At 42.5% G+C, this 21752-nt stretch overlaps 1 protein-coding gene across 2 annotated transcripts in view; it reads right to left on the reverse strand.

The window, feature by feature from the left end:
* Positions 1 to 17260: 17260 nt before the first annotated feature.
* Positions 17261 to 21752, reverse strand: part of smad6b (SMAD family member 6b) — a 28772-nt gene continuing 24280 nt past the window's right edge. Inside the window, exons 4-5 of one of the 2 annotated variants that reach the window (XM_078789185.1) lie at positions 17926 to 18168; positions 17682 to 17855 (exon numbers count right to left, since the gene is read on the reverse strand). In XM_078789185.1, the coding sequence (XP_078645311.1) occupies positions 17830 to 17855; positions 17926 to 18168 (269 nt within the window). In that variant the 3' untranslated portion in view covers positions 17682 to 17829. Of the gene's footprint in view, positions 18169 to 21752 lie in introns of both variants that reach the window. The other variant, XM_058076535.2, reaches the window with a different exon arrangement.

Consider the following 21752-nt stretch of genomic DNA (forward strand, 5'->3'; position numbering starts at 1 on the left):
CCTTGTAGAATGGGACTGTGTTGCTAGCATCTTGCCCGGATTTGCAACATCATATCAGAATAAACCAACATACAAATATTTTCAGCAAACCACAACAAATACTTGTACTAATTAAGTGCATTTGGTACCTGGGCCTTCAGAATGTTTTTTTTGCCAGACTTCATGAGAACCAGTGTCAAAAAACAAAACAATACTATATGCCAGGGTCACATCATATTTGATTTCTTATTGTATTTCTAATATATATTTGAATACCCCAAACTCTTAATTCAGAAACACCCTGGTATTTTTCTCAGGGACCACCCAAAGTTAGTGGCCACCATGCACACACTACAAGACAATAACCTTCCATGCTTGAGTTCCTTGTGGGTGACAGAGTTCAGATAAGAAGAAGGTAGAGGGGGTCACATTCTAAAAGGTTGCCGCACGAGGAAGAGGATTAACTGTGAAATCAAAAACAGCCACAGCAGGGATAACTCACTCAAAAAACGTTACTCTGGTCTCCTAAAGTGTAGGCAGCTTGGCAACAAGTGAAGAGAGACGTCCTGATCATCCGGTTGTCTTTAAACACACTTGTTACAGATCGCTTGTCTTACTGCAGGAAAACAGGAAAACATGAATATGAAAATATATACAAAATATATGACAATTATCTTTGTGAAGGCTTCAATTTTGTTACAGTTGAAAGTGTGTGCAGGTGTACCAAATGATAGCATTGCAGCTCCTTAGTTTGACAACCAGGATATCAACAAATAGATTGTAAATAAAATAAAAGATAATGCCAGAGTGAGAAGGTGTCTTGCCTGAGTGATGTCATTTTGTGTAGGACAGAGTGACAATGCAAACAGACACAGGCAACACAAACAAGACAACTGACACTGTTGCCTTGAGGAAGGAAATAAAGTTAAGTGTGTTGTCATGAGTGCGTGCGATGACAGAGAGCTCACGGCGCTCGTTCAGGGGCCTTTGGGCTCGTTTAGCTGACCTCAGTGAAAGCAAACCTCATGACAGAAGGTCTGGTGTTGTGTGTGTGTGTGTGTGTGTGTTTGTGTGCCCGCACCGCTCTGGAGCCAGACGGTCTGCCGGCCGCCAGCTTTGCTTGCTTATAACGGTTGAGAACATCCGATCCCCTTGGGGAGAACGGGAGGGGTGGGAGGAGAGGCTACTGCTTACCACTTTCCTCTCGGTCTTTATCTCGGCTATTTAGACAAAGAACAAGCATTAGGCCGCTCAGCAGCTACGTGGTTCATTATGCACGTCTATGAGTATGTGTGCAAGATAAGTAGGCTACGGTGGAATCGAACATGCCAAAAGACCTACAAAGTGAAACAAAACTTCAACGTCAGCAAATATTACATTGTTAGAGTAGAGCTCAGTGGGCATCTAAAGCATCCACAAGTAGCGGTGATGGCAAACAGTGTGTGATGATAACCATAGAACCAGAAATGAGATGTACATAAGCTGCTTCCCGCTTAGTACAATATGAGCAATACAATACAATATCTACAACTGAGCAGATGTCATCAATCCATACATTTTTTTCGCTGGATGCTGGAGCCTATCACAGCTGTCTTTAGGCGAGAGGCCAGCCAATCACAGGGCACATATAGACAAACATCCATTCACACTCACATTCATACCTATGGACAATTTGGAGTGATGCTCAAGCCGGGGATCAAACCCCGGTTTTGTAGCTGTGTGACCTGCACGCTAACGACGCTAACGTCTTCAGGATGAAGAGGCGGGGTCTGGTTGCCAGCCAATCACAGGGCACATATAGACAAACATCCATTCACACTCACATTCATACCTATGGACAATTTGGAGTGATGCTCAAGCCGGAGATCGAACCCGGGTAGCTGTGTGGCCTGTGCGCTTACCACTCAACCACCGTGCAGAGTATGCTGCCGGCCAACAGGCACACTAATTAATCCCTGTAATATGTTCAGCAAATACAACAGTTCAATTTCATTTTCAACTTATACACTTCTTCAGAAAAGTGTATTTTTCAAAACTTACTTCATCTTTTGATCCAACAAATGGTTTTCAAAAGTCAGGAGGACAAGCAGTACAAGCAGTCTTTGCCCTTACATGTAGTGTTTCTTCACTACCAAGCGACATCACCAAATACTAGCCTGGTGTACTATACAGTGTTGTTATTTTGCAGGTCCGTGTGATCAGGGATTGTTTTGACAATGTTGTGGAACTCGACAGTTTTTACTAAATTGTTGCACTGTAAACAATGGAGATTTCTGTCTTGGCTCATTGTCGAGGTAAGCAAGCAAAACATCCCAGTGTCAAATGATTTCATTGATGAACATGTCCCTTTCATCCTCCCATACACTTTACTAGCACTAATTCATTTATCATGCAGGGAGGAGGCTGTTGCTGTGTGCACGGACAGAAACAAATGGTCCCTAATCAGCACCAGGTGCTGGTGTTTAACCATGACAGCTCTGTGAGACTTCCACTCCTCCTTACAGAGCTTCTGCACGATCACTGTGACCAGCCAGCACAAGCTTTTTCACACGTGGCCCTCAGCAGGAAAGTGTTGGCCATTCATGAAAAAAAAATATGGAACATTTTTATAAGTATAAATTGCATAACTCGTAGGGTGGAGTATTTTCACCCGCTCAACTGTCCCAAAATAGTGCAATTTGTTTCCCCGTGTGTAATGTAAGGTGGAAAGCAAACAAGGTTGAGCTGAGCGTCTGCTGGACACGCTTTCACAAGTCAGTGTGGGAACAGGCAGCCTTCTCTCGCCATGACTGCATGGAAAGAAAAAAAAGGGAAAAGCGAGGCAAAAAGAGGACAAGTTGGAGGGAGAAAATGGTCGTCAAGTAGAAGATTCATAGAAGAAGAATGTTTCGTTTTCAGAACCATACAAGCAAGGTTGCAAAGCCAAGAACATATCGACAGGCCCAATGCATATAAACATTCATTCATTTTTTATCGCTTTTTCCTCACGAGGGTCGCAGGGGTGCTGGAGCCTATCCCAGCTGTCTTCGGGCGAGAGGCGGGGTACACCCTGGACTGGTCGCCAGCCAATCACAGGGCACATATAGACAAACAACCATTCACACTCACATTCATACCTATGGACAATTTGTCCATTACACTTGCATCTCCTAAATCATCGGCAGGTTAGCGCTCATGCTGGGAGTCATCATCTGCTTCCCAGATCCCTCTGAGTGTGTCCAGTAGCCGGCTCGGCTCAACACCCTTACAAGATGGGACTGAGTCCAAACAATGGTCACATCTGGCGATTCAGCTGGCCACCAGCCACCACATGCTCTTCTTCTTCTGCTTTTTCTCCTTCTGTGGTGTTAAGCATTCATTTCCATGCACACACAGCATGAAAGATACCTTATAGAGATGTTCTTTGTAGATGGAGATCACATAAAGAATGGCAAGCGTCCTGACTGACTGTCCCAGGCACTACCACAAATAAATACTGTATTCCACTGAGGATGGAACTGTGGTCAGGTGACACAGCCGGCAGAGATCAGATAAAAGTGAAGAATGTCATCTCCCATTGCATCTCTGTGGGAACAAACCAAAATATCAGTCTCAGAATCAGCTTCATCTTTGTTGGACAAATGTCCTTTGAGTTCTCACGATGGAGAAAGCAGCAATGATTACGGTTGGGCATCAAGGATTAATGAGAATAGACTAACATTTCTATATTTGATGTGCACTTTGCAAACTGGAAGAAACAGCCACAAACACCAGCGGAGAACAAGACTTCCTTTTATAAATAAGGTCTATCTCACGCCAATGTAAATTAGGGTTCCGGGATCTTTTCTGATGTGGTGTAGTCCACTTCATAAAAAGTAGCTTACCCCAATATTGAGGCAGCTAACAAAGTATACTACTTTTCAAATGTAAAATGTCTTTTGTGAAGTTCTACTCCTGTAAAAAGAAACTTTAGAACATTTATATTCATGTTGAATGGTTTGATATACGCTGGTTGAAAAGAAATCCATAGTAAAGTTGATAAATAGTTCATGATGATGATGTCATTAGGCTGCACGGCTGTTGAGTGGTTATCGCACAGGCCACACAGGTAGGAAACACAAGTCCAATTCCACCCTCGGCCATCTCTGTGAGGAGTTTGCATGTGTAGGTTTTCTCCTGGTACTCCGGCTTCCTCCCACATTCCAAAAACATGCTAGGTTAATTGGCCACTCCAAATTGTCCATAGGTATGAATGTGAGTGTGAATGGTTGTTTGTCTATATGTGCCCTGTGATTGGCTGTCGACCAGTCCAGGGTGTACCCCGCCTCTCGCCAGAAGACAGCTGGGATAGGCTCCAGCACGCCCACGACCCTTGTAAGGATAAGTGGTAGAAAAAGAATGAATGAATGATATCATTATACAATTGATGGACAATTGAAATTTCAGATATTTCATCAAAAAAACTACTTAGTGCCCTCATTTAAACCATGCAAACTTTTATGATGCTGCCTCCAAAAAGCATCTGAAACGAGAATTCTTCGGAACCAGAATTGAAATGAGGAATCGGAATCAGAACTAGAATCATTCAAATTCAAACGATGCCCAACCCTAGCAATGAAAAGAGATGAACACATTCCCTGCTGGCAGGAATGCATTGAATCATGTATTGGATACATTAAAAAAAATAATAATTTGGTACATTTCCACGGTCTCATAATGTCCAATACAAAAGATGTATCAGAAGATTTGATTGGAACTCTTTTGATTGTATATGTGTACCTGCAAACTTCTTGACGTAGTGGCTTTGTGTTCTCATAGTAACAATAGCAAACCGCCATCCCAAAGACAACAAAACAAAAATGAATAGTGAAACATTAGATGAAAGGAAAGTCAGACCTATCTCTTTTGTATGCTGTCAAGCAGCCAGACGGATCCCCTTGAACTTCTCTTCATCTTCTTCTCCTCCTGAACAGGGGTTGACAAGTTCTCATCGTTCCTGGCCCCGTTACGAGGACGAGCCAACAAAAGATCTCTTGTTTAAGTCTTAGCCCTGTTAGAAAGCACACTTTGATATTAAAAACTGCCAGGGGGGGTGGCGGAGGATGAAAAGGATGGAAACACATTCTTACAGTCTGCTAAGCCATGTAGTCTGTAGGTGTAACCGCATAAGAGACAAATATTTGTGCAGGCAAAACAAAACAGAGCCGCTCTTTGACGTCGCCGTGTACTGCTAAGATGGATTGGGCCTCCAGTGTGCCTTCAGGTTTTCCTTCTGTAACAATCACCTGCCTTCTTCGAGGACTCATACACAGACCACACTGCAAGCCCTTGTAGGATACCAGAACATGGCATACAAAGGAAACACAAACGGATGACCTGCAGCACACAGACACTACAATGGAACTCTGTAGACTAAAAATCCCATTGTAGATCCGTACTAATTATAGACCTTCGTCACATTAGCATCTTATCCTGTCCTTTCCTCTCTGGTATTCCCCTTCTACTCCTGCCTGCAGCCCCATTTCTACCATCTTTCTACTAATATAATCAAGATCCCTCCTTCTCACATGGCCAAGTAATCTCAGTCTGGCATCTTTGACCATGTCTCCCACATGTATAATGTGGGCTGTTGTCTATTTTCACTCCAAGGCAAAATGATATGACACATTTGTAGGTTAAATAAAAGGCAAATAAAGTAAAGAAACAAAAAAATGGTTTTATTTTTAAAATATTTATTTATAATGCCATTGTTTTTCGTTTCTTTTTCAGTTGCTGCCATGAATTGGACTGGTGAGCATCGTGTTTTCATTGTGGAAACAAATCAAATCAATCAAAACAAACAAATCTGGAACTGCAACACAACGAGCGTTCCCTTTGCACTTCAATCTTGGTAGACATGATCCTGTACCAGCTGGAAACACCATCTTGTTATGGGTTACCAACTTCAGAGCTACTGGATCTGCATTGAAACGAAAATCAACCGGCCGACCTCGCACCGGCAGAACTGATTTAATGTTTAAAATATAATGAAACATTAATTCATTTTCGGCTGCTTAACCTCACAAGGGTTGCTGGAGCCTATCCCAGCTGTCTTTGGGCGAGAGGCGGGGTACACCCTGGACTGGTCGCCAGTCAATCACAGGGCACATATAGACAAACAACCATTCACACTCACATTCATACCTATGGACAATTTGGAGTCGGCAATTAACCTAGCATGTTTTTGGAATGTGGGAGGAAACCGGAGTACCTGGAGAAAACCCATGCATGCACGGGGAGGCCTGCGCGCTAACCGCTCGCCTGCCGTGCAGCCCCCATAATGAAAACAGAATGGCATTATATGTACTTTTCAAAAATAAAACCCCTTTTTTTGTTTTTTACTTTATTTGCCTTTTATTTAACATCCAAATGGGTCAGATCATTTTGCCTTTACCTGTATAAGCATCTTCAGGCCATACGTATTTCCACCACATTCCTTAACCTTGTGTCCTCGCCTGATTCTCAGTGCTTCATTGTGTAGCTTATCAGTTTTATGTCCCTGTAGTTGTCACAAGTCGTGTTCTTAATACTGGCACTTCCACAACTTCCACTGACAGGTCCTTGGTTCTGTGTTCATCGTACATACTAGCACTTCACACCTGTCAGCAATGATTTCCCTCACCGTTTATCCGAGCTTGGGACCAGCGCTACAAAGTACACTGTTTAATTAATGAGTAAATAAATGATTACATGTACATATCCTTTCCGTCAGACTTCCCCAGGGCAGCTGTGACTACGGACGTAGTTACCACCGCCACTGTGTTCACGTCATTGTGAAGCCTTGAAAAGTACTTTCTGTTGGGTGTTTCCTGTTTGTTGCTGTCTGACCTTCAGTTCTTCTTCCATTATGTGAAAGTAAGAAGCACAATTACCATCTTTGTGTAATGTTTTTGGTATTTATATGATATCCTTATAGTACATAGTTTCAATGTTGAATTTAATGTGTTTAAAAGGTTGCTGTTATTGTATTATGGCATGCTAGCCATGCCATATGGCTAATGGCAAAGTTAATGTTAAGAATGGTTCAATGCATTTATTTTTTGTAATTTCTGTTTCACATTTTATATATTTCTTTATGTATTTTTAGTATGGTTATATATTTAGTAGGCTATTAAGAGTTATATTTTCTTTATGTAAAGACTATATAAAGAGGTAGTCTGTGAGCACCACATTCACTTCCTGGTTCGTGGTCATCTCCATTCATCAGACCCCAAACATCAAACACCCAAAACAGAGCCATGGAGCTGGATCAACGATGCCTTCAAACAAGTGGGTTCCAGTTATTTGTATTGTCTGATTTCTTATGTGAAAATCCAAACAAAAAAGAAGTCACATTGGAAGTCTGTGGATCAGAGCCTAGGTAGCTAACTAGCTAGCCAGCTGCTGCCAGGGAGTTGGTGGAGCCAGGCCAAATGTGTAAACAAAGATGGTAGAATAGTCGAATTTCAATGCGAGTCAAACAAAAATTTGACAAGGAATTTGGAATTTGACAAGGTGTCGCCAATTAACTACACATTTCATAGACTATTTTTCATTCTCACAGTAATAAGGGACGTCCCCGGTCATCTCAATACGGAACATGTACTTTTATCTGGTCGCACGTGCATAAGTAGATTAAAAATTCTTATATTTTAGTTGCAAAATGCAACCATTTAGTTGTAGTCTGGAGCCCTGAAATAGCTTTGAAAACCAAGAAAATCTCAAACCTTCCTTTTTTTTAACTTCATTTTTTTCCCTACTTTCTGAGGAAACCCCCCCTTTCTAACCGTTTGGTACTTCCTTCTTTGGCCTGTGTGAACCGAATGGGAAGATTCAGAGGAATTAATAGAAATGCGCTAATAACCGCCCTCAGGCCACCTTCTAATCAGGATAATAGCAGAGGCGCCTTGCGAGCAGAAAGAAGAAGTGAAGAGATCTCATCATGACACTTGCTTCTGCATTCTTGCAGGATGGCTGACATGCGGCAGCTTGTCACTCGTGCTTGTGCTCTTCATCTCAACACCGCTGCCCTTCATTCCACAACGCTCTTGCACATGGAAAGTGAGGCCCGCTCTTGAGTTGTGTGCTTGTGAGACATGTTTTATGTCCCCTGGGAGGTCAGCTGTCAACCCTCACTTCTCCTCTAAGAACCTAGCTTGGTCTTCAGAATTCATTACCTCGATTTAGAACATGATGGTATCCTCATTGTTTGTCAGCTTGTTTCAATATGCTTCAGTATGTCAGATATTGTTTGTAATTATGTTCTACATTGTTAGATTTTGGATTGGATTGTTAGATTTTTCAGCTCAAGTAGAGTAAACAAACCTTTCTCAAGGTCGATCATCAACTTGGTTCAGTATATTTTTCATCAAAATAAAAGTCATTGCCAAATATTGTGTTGCTGCTGGATGTTACTTCTTTATGGATTATGCTCACTGATCTTTTTTGCAGTACATTTAGCGAGTGACTATTGCTATTGTAGTTATTACCCCATATTTCCACACAATACGTTTGAGATGGTAGAACCAGAGAGCAATAAAGAGTATGAGGTGATTTGTGACCGAGAACAAATTTTGTTTTGTTCAATATTGAAATATTTTTTGTTGTATATTTTAATATGTGATTTCCAGCTAATTTTTTCATCTATTATCATCCCAAGAAATGTATTTTCATTCACCCTTTCACTTGTTTTACTTAGGTTCAAGGATCTATTATTATCATACCATCTTTTTAATATGACCATCTCATCTGTGACCTTTTTAATTATCTCTTAGGCAGTAGTATCATCCGTAAATGATACCAACTTTAAGTCTTTTCAGATATCATTGAACAGTTTGGGCCCCAGTATTGACCCCTGGGGTACTCCACACGTAATATTTAAGAAGGGGTTTTAAAAAAATGTCACTTCCAAAAATGCTTGTATGTATGAAGACATGCTCCTCTACACTTAAACTGTGCTCGGGCGACTGACCCCGTTGTCGCCTCCTGGGGGCTCATTCCTATTTGCAATACTTGTCCATGTTAATGGCTGTAAGAACATCAGCGGGGCCCCTCTGGCTCTGACACGGCACCAACGCCACTTGGATCTGTCGCCTCTGGCAAGAGGGGCGGGCGATCACTTAAATCTAGCCAGGAATCTTTGAGAGACATGTCGGCCAGATGACACGATAATAGATAAGAAAGTGAGCTGGTTTATCTGAACGCAACGTCAGATATGGCAGTCAGGTATCTGATCTATATGATAAATGGATGCAGTGGGAACACGCATATCAATGTTGTGATGGAGGAATGCAGCTAAGGCCTGGGGAGGAAGATGAGGAAAGAATAATTTGACATACTTCCTTTTCATTCCACGGCATCTGCTGCTGGCCTTTTCTCTAGTGGAACTGCTGACGGTTTCTCCGCACAGGCTTCAACAGGAGCCAGGAGAAAGATGGCAGCAACTTAAGACATTGTCGGGACGTGGAGGCAAACAAAAGCAGCGGTAATATCGAATGTAGGGATCGTGTTGCACAGACCTCCAGGAATAAGACACAGTATTAAGATGGGGAGCCCTCAGGGGACACATACGTTGTCAAGGGACATACACATAGCCTGCCACTAAAGCAGCATGCCTGGAGGGGACTCAACATGTCTTCTGTGTCTCCTTGAAAAGCCAAGTTCCTGTCAATCAGTTGTTAATAAGTTTACGGAGTTTAATTGCTTAAGTTTTGAAATGAGCTGTCAACGATGAAGTGTTTTCTTCTGTCGCTGCAGCATGCAAATGTAAAATTTACTGCAAGGCATGACATACTGTAGATGGATTGCACACCAATGAATTTGCATCATAAATGTTGATATTTTTTTACACCATTATGAGCTAATGTTAGTGCATCTTAACAGTTTGACAGTGGAAGCTATTTGTCTTCTAATTATTTAATGTTTTAATTAAAAAATCCATCAGCTGTACAAGGGCAAATTTAGGGCCGCACACCATTTTCCTCTCATTTTCAGTCTGTAACTGAAAAATACATAAACAATAAATGGCAACTGTCTTCTATAACCACTTTGTTTCTGTTTCATGCTACTGCTATATCATGAGCTACCTGTTGGAAACCCCTGTGATAGCTTAAAACTTCCCCTTGGGACAAAAATTAGCTTCTGACTAAAATGCATTATTCGTACAGTTTAAAGATAAAATGTCACTATGGTAAAAAAAAAAGTCACTTTCTGAGTCATAAGACCAGAGGATCGGCTACCAGTGGGTTATGAATGACAGCTAGGCAAAATGTGTAAAGCTACGTTTACACCGATGCCGAATCGATGGCGAATTAAATCGGCGAGCAAAGCGGCGGCAAAGCGTAACAAAGCTTAATGAAAGCGTAAAGACCGTAATACAGCGTAAGAAAGGTTTGAGCAATTCGGGACATTCGGCAAGAGCGCCAAAAATTTTTAAACTGTTTAAAAATTTGAGGCGATCTGTCACGAATTGCGTAAAGCGGGGAGAGCGTATTAAAGCTTATCAAAGTGTCACAAAGCTTATCAAAGCGTCACAAAGCTTATCAAAGTTTTGCTCAAAGCGTAACAGAGCTTAACAGAGCCTATCAATGCACAAGAGAGCTTGATAATCGTATCAGAGCGTTATTTAAAGCGTGATAAGCGCACCAAAGCTTATCAATGAGTATTAAAGAGTAACAAATCCTGATCAATCGGCATCAAAGCGTGAGTTGCCGTAGCGATTCGGGAAATAATTTGTCGCCTAAAGCGGGAACGAATTTCGTATCAGAGCGTATCAGAGCTTATCAGAGCTTAAACATATCTGAGGAGATCGTGAGATTTTTTGAAAAATGACGCCGAATTCGTCGCCGATTCAAAGCGCGACATTCGGCGTCGGTGTGAACGTAGCTTAAACAATCAAGTACAGGCTGACCAATCACACGTCACAATATGTGCAAGGACCAAAACTATGTACATGTTAGCAGGTCTGAAATTACCAGGGGTGCAAGATATATTATCACATTCAATTTAGAACTAGGGGCGGCACGGCAGTCGAGTGGTTAGCACGGAGACCTCACAGCTAGGAGACCAGGGTTCAATTCCACCCTCGGCCATGTCTGTGTGGAGTTTGCATGTTCTCCCCGTGCATGCGTGGGTTTTCTCCGGGTACTCCGGTTTCCTCCCACATTCCAAAAAACATGCTAGATTAATTGGCGACTCCAAATTGTCCATAGGTATGAATGTGAGTGTGAATGGTTGTTTGTCTATATGTGCCCTGTGATTGGCCCCCGCGACCCTCGTGAGGAAAAAGCGGTAGAAAATGAAATAATGAATTTAGAACTGGATCATTACTCTATATTCAATATAAACTATCCATTGGGAAGAAAATAAATAATGACTGGACAACACAGGCTCACTCCATTACATTCAATTGACACCGCATGTTTTCATCTGCATGGATGTTTTCGTCAGCAGTATAAACATATGCTAACAAACACACATTCCAGACCCCACGCTGGCACATACATTCAGCAGGTATGTTGGTGTGGAGACAAGCTGTAGTGCGTGCCCAAAGAATGCGTAACCTGACCTTTGGACTTGAATTGAAGCCTCCTCACTCATTTGTAGCCTTCTTTTAGCGAGCAGCAGCTCCACTGGAGACACAGGATGAGCAGAAAAAGGTAGCACTGGATTTAGAATGTTCATTCATCATTTCAATGAAAGATAACAAACAGAAAGAGAATATTAGTACAGTGAATAACAGTAAAGGTGCCATGCAAAAGCAGTTATATTTACAGTAAATTGCTTTTGGTAAGTGTATTAGAGTTAATAATGTTTTGCCTATACAGCTAAGAAAAGGTGTTATGATGAACAGTTAGACACTGGAACTCAGTATTTTCTATTCACATTATGTTTTATGGGAACATTACTTTAAAAAAAAAGACTTGTGGGTTGGAAAAAGCTTTCGATAATGTCTCTCTAGTGAGTAGAAGTGTGGAAAAGAATGAGTTTAGTATTAGAAAACACAGTAAAAATGTTACAGTGTATATAGCAACAAAGTTGTCCCTTTTTTTTTACTCAGTCGATTTTTTTGTGGCCTGTGTCATAAGTAAACGGGAATGACAGCATGGCAGGAAATGACTAAGTGCAACCACCAGATGACAAAAAAGGACAAACAGGTTAATTAAAGAGCTGAAGGAGTTGTGTTTCACTGAGCCTTTTTTTTTGTGAGTAAGCAAAGTGTTGCCTGATAGCCGTCTACATAAGTCAACATAATGATGCAGGATGTAAACAGGGGTTAAAGACTTGAAATAACGTGCAGGCCACATGAGCTGAAACAGAAGCAGCGATGTGGACATGGCGAGGAGGAGGGAAGCCCACATGAGCAGTACCCAATCAGCCCCCATGCACTCAACCACCAGAACTGGATGCCAAACCTCAGACTGGAAGCTTGGAAGGCAAAGCAGTGTGACTGCATTTCCTGAATCCACCCCATTTAAACTCACAATATGGAACATATTAGGAAGGGGGCGGATGGATGGATGGATGGTGGGGGGGAGGTGATCAGCAATCCTAGATCTTCTCTTTTACGGCTTCTATGAAAAAAAAATGCTTTAAAAACATAAAGTGAGCCTGTGGAGAAGAAGCAGCATGACATCCTTTCTTCCAGATGAGAACATATTCCAGAATGGATCCCATGTTCCTGAAACGCGCCCACTGCATGGCAGCATTCATGTGCTATTGCCTCACAATTTAGATAGCAGGGGTCTGTAGGGATTTGATTATAGCCTGTAAAGCAGCTCTATTAAAGGCTGCTATAAATTACAGGCCTTTTTTTGACACACTATCACACATGCACACACCAACACACACCTCTCATCAGTGAAACTCCTTTGTGCACATAAAAAGAGCACACTTCCTTTGCAAGTTAATGTGATTAAAAGCGTTTCTGCAGCCTTGTAATTAAAAGCAAAATATAATTGTGAGGACTGAGCGTAGTCACATAAAGACGCCTGTTTTGCATCACCGCGAGTGTGGGTGCGACTTCACTTGGTCGTCATGATTTTGCTTGTTACTTTGGTAAGTAATCACCAACATGTTGTTAGCGTAGCTATCTGGCATAAAAGACAGCATTGTGCTTGCATGACGTGAATCACACAAGGTGATACGATGTTGATATATGCCATCAGAATTTTGCCAAAGGGAGTGTGTGTCTGTGTGTGTGTATGCGCTCACACTGTGGCATTCTTTTAACCTCTGTGGAAACTCACTAAAATAAATCCTTTTTGTACGTCAGAGAGGCCCCTGTTGCACCCTGTAATTACCCGAGGGCGGGAAGGGGAGCGGGAAGGCAAGGGAGGATAAGATGAGGAGCATCACAACTGGTTTGCTTTTTGCCTTCTGAGAAGGCAACAACATGTTAAATCAATGCTAAGTTGAAGGCTGACTCGGTGGCCTTAAGTATACAGTACTGTGGAACCTCCAACGTAGCTGCTTGACTTCTAATTTCACAATATTTCTTCCCATGTAGGAAAGTCGTGGAAACTGAATTAATCTATTCTAGTGTCAAACTGTCTCCCTAAAACCACCAAAACTGTATAGGCAATGTTTTAAAAAACATTTTAACATTCTCAACTGTTGAACAAATGTAAAAGGAAGCTAACCACTGTGTAGTAAAACAAAAATAAAGGAAAAAATATTTTAAAATCAGACTGCATTACTTTTACTGTATTGACCCGAATGTACAGAAGTCTGAAAAAGAGGGGTCGTCTTATATTCGGGGTCTATTCTATGCAAACCAGCAGGTGAAACCAAGCCACTTCCGTCAGTGACACATAGTTATGGCAGCACACATTTCAGCTGAGTATTAGCTGGCCAAAAGGGAGCATGTACAAATTGAACAATAGTGGTCCCAAGATTGACTCCTGGGGAACACCACAGGTCATAGCCATTTAGTCTGAGACACAGTTACTAATTCCAACAAAGTACTTACTTACTTACTTACCGTCAGATAGGACTTGAACCATTTTAGAGCAATAGCGGAGATTCCCACACAGTTTTCTAACCTCTGTGATTATTGCATTTTTTTTAAACCTTGAACTTTGTCGTGAAAGAATATTGAAAACTCAAATTAAAGTTATTATTATCATTATAATGATGGTATCCATGCTTGGGCTAGAGTAATTTGTGAGGACAATGGTGATGTTCATTGGCAGTTGGGTTTTTCCACGCCAGCCCAGCTCCCTCGGAATCTAAACACTGTATCTTCTATTGTAAAGACCTCCTGGCTGATACCCTGATGCAGCTCTGGGCGAGACCCCTCCAGAAGATCAGCTGTTGTCCTTTTTGGAACATGCCCAGATGTTGGAGCCTGTGATGTCATTTTTCTACTTTGATTGGAAGTATAGTTCTAGTTACGTTTTGAGCAGTGTATAACTCCTTATTTTTTCCTCAATCTTCACTTAATGTAAGTTTAAAAAAATGCCAAGTGTATCAATAGCTGTGTCTTGTACCGTAAAGCCACATAATGACATCCATCGACAAAATATTCTGCCAATTTAAAGTAGAAAATTGGGAGAGCAGTTCATCCTGGCGTGCCATCCCATAATCCCCTGTGAGAGCATGCATCCCGGGCGCACCGGCATGTATCAGCATGCCCTGCAAAGTGGCAAGCATGGCAGCTGCGAGGAGCTGTAAACACCCTGGGCAGAGGTGAGAAGACTGTTGTGGGCCGCTTTTCAAGAGAAGGAAGAAGAAGAGCAGGAAGTTGTTTTAGCCGCTCCATGTGAGCTCACCTTGTCTCCTTAGAAGTACCAAGAACTCTAAATGGAACACACATATTTTTATGTGAAGGCTTTAGGTAAAATAGGTGCTTACCATGATGTCCATTGTTAGCTAGCTCATACAGGGTCAGGCAAAATGATCTGACACATTTGTAGGTTAAATAAAAGGCAAATAAAGTAAAGTAAAGAAACAAAAAAGTGTTCTTATTTTCGAAAAGTACACATAATGCCATCCGGTTGATTTTGGTTTCAATGCAGATCCAGTAGCTCTGGAGTTGGTAACCCATAACAAGATGGTGTTTCCAGCTGGTACGGAATCATGTCTACCAAGATTGAAGTGCAAACGGAACACTTGTTGTGTTGCAGTTCCAGATTTGTTTGTTTTGATAAATGTTTCCACAATGAAAGTGTGATGCTCACCAGTCCAATTCATGGCAGCAACTGATAAAGAAACAAAGCAAAATGGCATCATATGTACTTTTCAAAAATTAACACTTTTTTGTTACTTTACTTTATTTGCCTTTTATTTAACCTACAAAAGTGTCACATCATTTTGCCTGACCCTGTATATGTGAAATATGAACATAAGGATTGTAGATGAAAATACAAAAAAAGTGCAGTTCCCTTTGAACCAAACCAAACCTGCACAGGGCTCTTATATTTTAATAAACAATTCTTTCATGTATTCTCCATCTCATGTGCAGCCCAGTGTTGCCAACTTGGCCATTTTCTCACTTATTTTGATGGCTTTACAAACCCTTGGTTTCTTTCTTCTTTTCCCATTTTTTAGAGATTTGGAGATGTATTTGGAGATGTAAAATTAAAAGCACATATTGTCCTGTGATTGCTGCCGAGAGGGCCGCCCCGCCTCATAGCAGTCACAAGCGGTCAATGCACTGCTCTGGTGTTCAAAAAAAGTTTGAAAAAGTTTACTTTTTTTTCTCAGGCCCCTATCCTTCATGGGCCCTTAGAATGATCATTATTGCTTATGGCTACCGTGAACTAACATCTTCTTCATAGAAAGAGATTGACTGAGTGACTAATAACTTAAAAGAGCTCAATGCTTTGTTGCAGGCTCCTTCCTAGGCGTCAGCATAGGCTGCAGTCTGAGGAATGCACTGAGGCTTTGGCAGCACACAAACTCTAATAACAGGCTTTGGAAACTCTGAGCTTTAAAAAGCAGCAGTGCACACACACACACACACACACACACACACACACACACACAGATACTCATATGTACCCTGAATCTTAAACATAGTTATCACAACATGATGCATTTTTTTCATTAGTTGCACTAGATGTGTTTAAATATGGCTTCAAAAATGGCGACTTGTTTTTTTTGGGGGTGACTCCTACGGGAAATGATTGAAGCACGCTAATCAATACCATCCCCAAAGCTGCTTACATGGACTTTTTCCTATTTGTGCTCCATGCGGAGCTGCAGTGCTCCTATACCACAAACCTACAGACTCCTCGTGAACTGTCACTTGGCTCCCTCGGTCTAATTAAACCCCCTCTTCTAGTCTCTGTGGTGGCTTGTGTAATATGCCCACTAGGAGTCTTATAGCTGCTCGCCCACCCCTGTATAGCATAATTGTCTGCTAGTTCCTCTCCAGTGGTCATGTGGACCCTTTTTTCCCATAACAGAGACACAAAGGAGCAGGATAATGGCCCCCAGTTGTAGGGAAGTGAGCAGAGGCAGAGTGGAGCCACTCCTCTCCACAGTGTTGGCTCCAGACAGACAGCAGGCTTTGGAAGGAGGCTGTCTGATCCGCTTGATGGAGGGCAAAGAGCGAGAAGCAGCGAGAAGCAGCACATTCAATTGGAAATTGTATTATCAAGTTGAAAGAAAAACACATTGAGCGTCACAAACTTTTTCAGCTTATCGCAACTCGATGCTCGTCCATTAAACCTCATAGCTGCTCAGCGGTGAACTCGTTTAAGCAGAATGAGAGGCGAATGGCTCCTATGCTGGCAAATATCTCTCTACACACACACACACACACACACACACACACCACCAATCTGACAACCCAACACTAGCAATTATGAAGGAAGCCGGCAAAACCCACATCCACTCTGGCAGCAGTTTGGAAGATTCCAGCAGGCTTGTAAAAAGTGCACATTCCAACATCACAGAGGCCGTCTCAAGTTGCTGCAGTCGACCCCCACCCCCCACCCCACCTCACCCCACCCCTGCACGTCCATTGTGAGACCTTAAGACACTCCTGAATTGAGATATAAGAACCTTTGAAAGAAGGCAGCCTTTTTCTTTCCACTGCCACCATCTCATCACCGTGGCTTCTTAGGACCTCAAGGACATGTGGGACAGTCAAGCTACATTTGACACTTAGTGTCCCTGAAGCTCACAGTAGGAACTCTCAGCATTATCATCTTTGGAGGGTCCTTAATATTGTATCTAATGAGTTATAGCGACACAATTCAATCGAGCCACTATAAATAATAAAAAAATATCGGCAACCATCAAAAGGCACTAAAGATACAAACCAAACCAAAGCAGCTTATTATGCGAATACTTTATTATCAATGTGTGAATGGTGTTAGCTTTTCGTCTGGATATTAATAGTATATAAAAACTATACACCAAATCCAGGCTCATCCTAATTTTGCTGTATAATTTCTCAAGTTGGTATTGAAATTTTCTTTCTTTTATATATATTTATATATAATATATATATATATATAAGCCAAAGTGCATTTTCCATTTTTTTTCCTCTTGTCCATATACACATTGCACCATACATAAATAATGACATTGTAAAAAGGACTCCGTATTTACAAGTATAATATATATATTTCATATAATATATAAAACTTTATATTAAATCTAGGTAGATGATATTTGGGGTGGTCTGTGGGGGTCCGTGTTATCTGTGGTTGTTGAGGAGGATCTCCAGCCAACATGGGCAGGAAGTGATGAACTGTCTGGAGTAGCAGGGCCCCCAGCCCTTAGCAAAGCTGATACGAACGCTGTTGGGGTCGTAGGGTCCGTCCAGGAGGTCGGCCTCGGCCGTGTGCCGTAGCAGACAAGATCGCTCGTAGTCAAACACCTTGATGGAGAAGCCTGGCATCACCTTGCGCACCACCAAGCTCCTGCTGTTGGGCACATCCAGCGTGGGTGAGTTGACAAAGATGGGGTGGTCGCTGCGGTTATATGCCCACACGCCGTCCGCCTCTTTGCTGAGGAGGATGCCGTAGCCGATTTTGCCGCGTGTGCGCTGCACCGTGCTGCTGCGGTGCTCCAGGTTGAGCTGGCCCAGGCAAAAGCCCGTGCCCTGAGGTAGATCGTAGAAGATGCTGACGGAGTGCTCGTACACTGTGTAGAGGCGGCCCACGCGCGTGCGGTGCTCCCAGTATGCCACATTGCACCAGTGGCTCTGCTTGGGGGCATCGGGTGACATGCTGGCATCTGGAAGACACACACGAAGGGAGACGCTCAGGAGTCAAAGCATCAACAAAAGCAAGCATGACTCGTAAAAAGGAAGGATGGGCTATCTCTTTTTATAGTTGGGAGCAGATGGTCACGCTGTTAATACTGAGCACTCAGTACTTTTACATGCACAAAAAAATATATATTTTGCATGAATTGGCATAAAACCAGCTTTTAAGCATGAATGTAAACACCTTAATCGGACTGTGTTTGGCTTTTTAAAAGTCAGGTTAACATACCTAATTAAATCATAATATAAACGTAATTAAATCTTCACTTATGCACAATACTAGTAGTGTCCATTTTTAGTAGTTCTATCTTTAGCTACGATCGAAATTGTTCCTGAGTCGCTCAATAGTGTGGAGAAAAATAAGACAACTGTATCTTCCGTTAGAGGTTTCCCAATGCATATTTGCAGGCAGACACAGTGATTGTGGCATTTCGAGAGAACCAAGCGACTATCTCTCTGAAAACATGGCTAAAACAACAAAAAACTAGGGAACTTGCAAGCGACTACAAAAAAACATCTCCAAAATCACTGACAATAAGCCTGCCTAGCAATCTAGGACACTTAAACAGAACTGCCAACTCAGCAGAAAGTCCGCCATCATGGTGAGCAAGAGAGGTGGGCGGGACGAGGCGGACACTGTATACGATATAAAGGAAACTTTTTCATTCATTAGATTTTTTCCTTGCCTACATCTGTCCATTTTCTATCCCAGCTGTCTTCGAGTGAACGGTGGGGTACACCCTGGACTGGTCGCCAGCCAATCACAGGGCACATATAGACAAACAACCATTCACACTCACGTTCATACCTATGGACAATTTGGAGTCGCCAATTAACCTAGCATGTTTTTGGAATGTGGGAGGAAACCGGAGTACCCGGAGAAAACCCACACATGCCTGAACGGGGAATCGAACCCGTGGCCTCCTTGCCTACATTGTACCCAAATTTTAATGTATCAATCAACATATGAAAAAATAACACTGATATAGCTAATTAAGCTTTAAGCTATATTATGTGGGAATCTCACACAATATGTGAGTCCTGTCCACTGTCTTGTTTACTTGCAACAACCAGTGTCTATTAAAGCAGTTAATGGCGGAGCAGTGTGCTGAAGACATGTTTATGGTGCAATGCATGGCATAATACGAAAGTGAATGCCGAGTTATATAGTGATGTAACAGGTCAACCACAAAAGCCAAACATTTACACCTGCTGACAGGAACATGAGCGCCATCTAGTGTTTTGGAGGTCCACAGCATATGACTAATAATCGCAATGGAGAAACAAACAAACAGGGATGTCATGCTTATTATTTTGCCAATCTGACTAATTTAGTGCATGTAAACGTACTGACTGGATGGAAACCTAAGCCTTGTATAAATATCACTGCATGCATATCCATCTGACACACACACACACACACACACAGACTATACATATCCTGAGAGTGTATCCAGGTCAGTCAGAGGGGAGCACCTGTACTTTACACCACCGCCTCAAGAGGTCACTGTAATGATTTAAACACTAGGCAGTACACTAGACACTCACTGTTTCCACTGCAAGTCATAATAAAACAAAGTCCAAAACACCTTCTAGTCAAGGAGGAATAAAATATTTTATATGTGGAACCTCTGAAGCTGCATGTCTCATGTGGGAATTCGACCCAAATATTCAGGAAAGTGAATTTTCCAGTAAAAAAAAAAAGAAAAAAGAAAAAGAAAAATATACACCAGATGTTAGTGCTTCACTTATTTTTACACTTTACAGTGAAGTAGAGGTGGTTTTATAGCACTCAAACAGCAACAAGCACCTTTATCCACATGTGACTTAGACCACAAGTGCAGTCCAAAACCCGTACTTGTCACACAGGAATGAATATGGCCGATCCCAATGGTCCCTTGACCTGTAAATCCGCTTGCTAATTCACTTTTCATGGCTGCTGTCTCTGAACTCTTTTCAGCAAACTCCAAAGTGAGTTAGTGCTCCCTCGGTGGACGTCCATCCTGCGTGGACTGAACACACACGCTTGCACGGTCGTCCATGCTGCCCGTTTGCACACCTCATGAAGTATGTAGAAGAGGCTTACGTTCATATTGTGTATCTTTTACTCCTTTTGGTGTTCTTCCTCTGCGCTCCTCACATTCCACAGGAGTAGGGGCAGGGGTCCCCACCTCCCCCACTACATTACTCTTCCCCCTGCTGCGGGCCCAGGGACAGCATTCAGCTCCCTGACAACTTAGCACAAGCCTGTGACCCGCTGACCCCCCAGCCTTCATGCTATCAGCTCCCATTAACTCACACACAGAGTGATGCCATTATTTTGCTTCACAGAGTCTATTGGCACAGAGGATTTAAAGCCTGAGGCCTGTGGCCCCATTCCTTTCAGCCTGTGTGCTCTCAGGGCGTAATGACCGCCCGCCACAATAACAAACACCTTTAAGGTGGAGCACTTCGCATCCACGTGGCAGCAACAAAATGTCTTTGCGGGTGTCTTTGCTGTATTGCTCATGTTCATAAAGTTTGTTGAAAGATTAGCAAAAAAAAGCCAGACGTGCACAGACAAAACGCCTACTGGTTGAAGGCTTTCTGTGCAGTGCAGGGGGAGGACCAGAGTGGCTGAGTGGGAGTGGGGGCTGCAGACAGGCTCTCTGTGTGTTTGTGCACACAGTGATGGCTGAAATGACCCCCCCCCCCTCACTCCCTCCCTCCCCACCTTCTTCATGGGCCCCAACATGCATGTGCCATTAGTGAATTCCACACTGCAGCTCCTCCACTCTGTGCTCAGCGTTTACTGCAAGCGGTCCGTACAAAGAAGTCAGGCCTAACTTGTTTATGGCCCTCCACTGTCTCAAATCAAATGGAGCCCACACATCAAGGTAAACTCTGAAAGTATGCACACAAGGCACTGGAAGGCCAAAAGGCTAGTTGTCTCCCCTTTACGTCCTGTCCGCACGGGAACGTTCCTGGGAATGAAAAAAAATTGGCATCCAGACGGGAACTGATCACTGGGTGAAAATGATGTAATACACAATGCACACCTACGTGTGGCGCTGTAAACAGACATAGAGACGGAACCATGTGACAAAGTAATCTATAGAAAGAACACATGCATCTAGACGTGTGGAATTAAGTGGAATTATTTCTGCAAATAGAAAAGTTAAATGTTGACGAAATATTCAGATATTATGTTGGCTTGTCGTCAAAAAAGACAGTTTCGGGGCACATAGAACACCTGAAATGCTAAAGTACTTTACCGTTTTGACCTGAAAACGTTTCCGTGCGGATAGCCTCTTAGATGGGAAGTTAGTCCCCACTATCTACTTTTCACACGTAGACTTCAGTATGACCGAGATGCAGGCCAGGAAGAGGAACAAGCAGGACAAAGGTTAGAAATGTACCTAATGTCAAGCCAGCCAGAGGGAAGACAATGAAAGCATCGTGAGCCAGGCCTTTTCCTGTTGCTCGCTTGTGTCAAGCGTTTACAGTACGTGTGCACTAGCACACGTGTCTGCTCAAGAGAGGGAGAAAAGAGAGCCGTGTTTGTGTTTTTGTC

Source organism: Doryrhamphus excisus, linkage group LG1 (genome assembly GCF_037039965.1).
Source record: "Doryrhamphus excisus strain RoL-2023G ecotype Guam linkage group LG1, RoL_Dexc_Guam_v1.1, whole genome shotgun sequence".
Classification (NCBI taxonomy): domain Eukaryota; kingdom Metazoa; phylum Chordata; class Actinopteri; order Syngnathiformes; family Syngnathidae; genus Doryrhamphus; species Doryrhamphus excisus.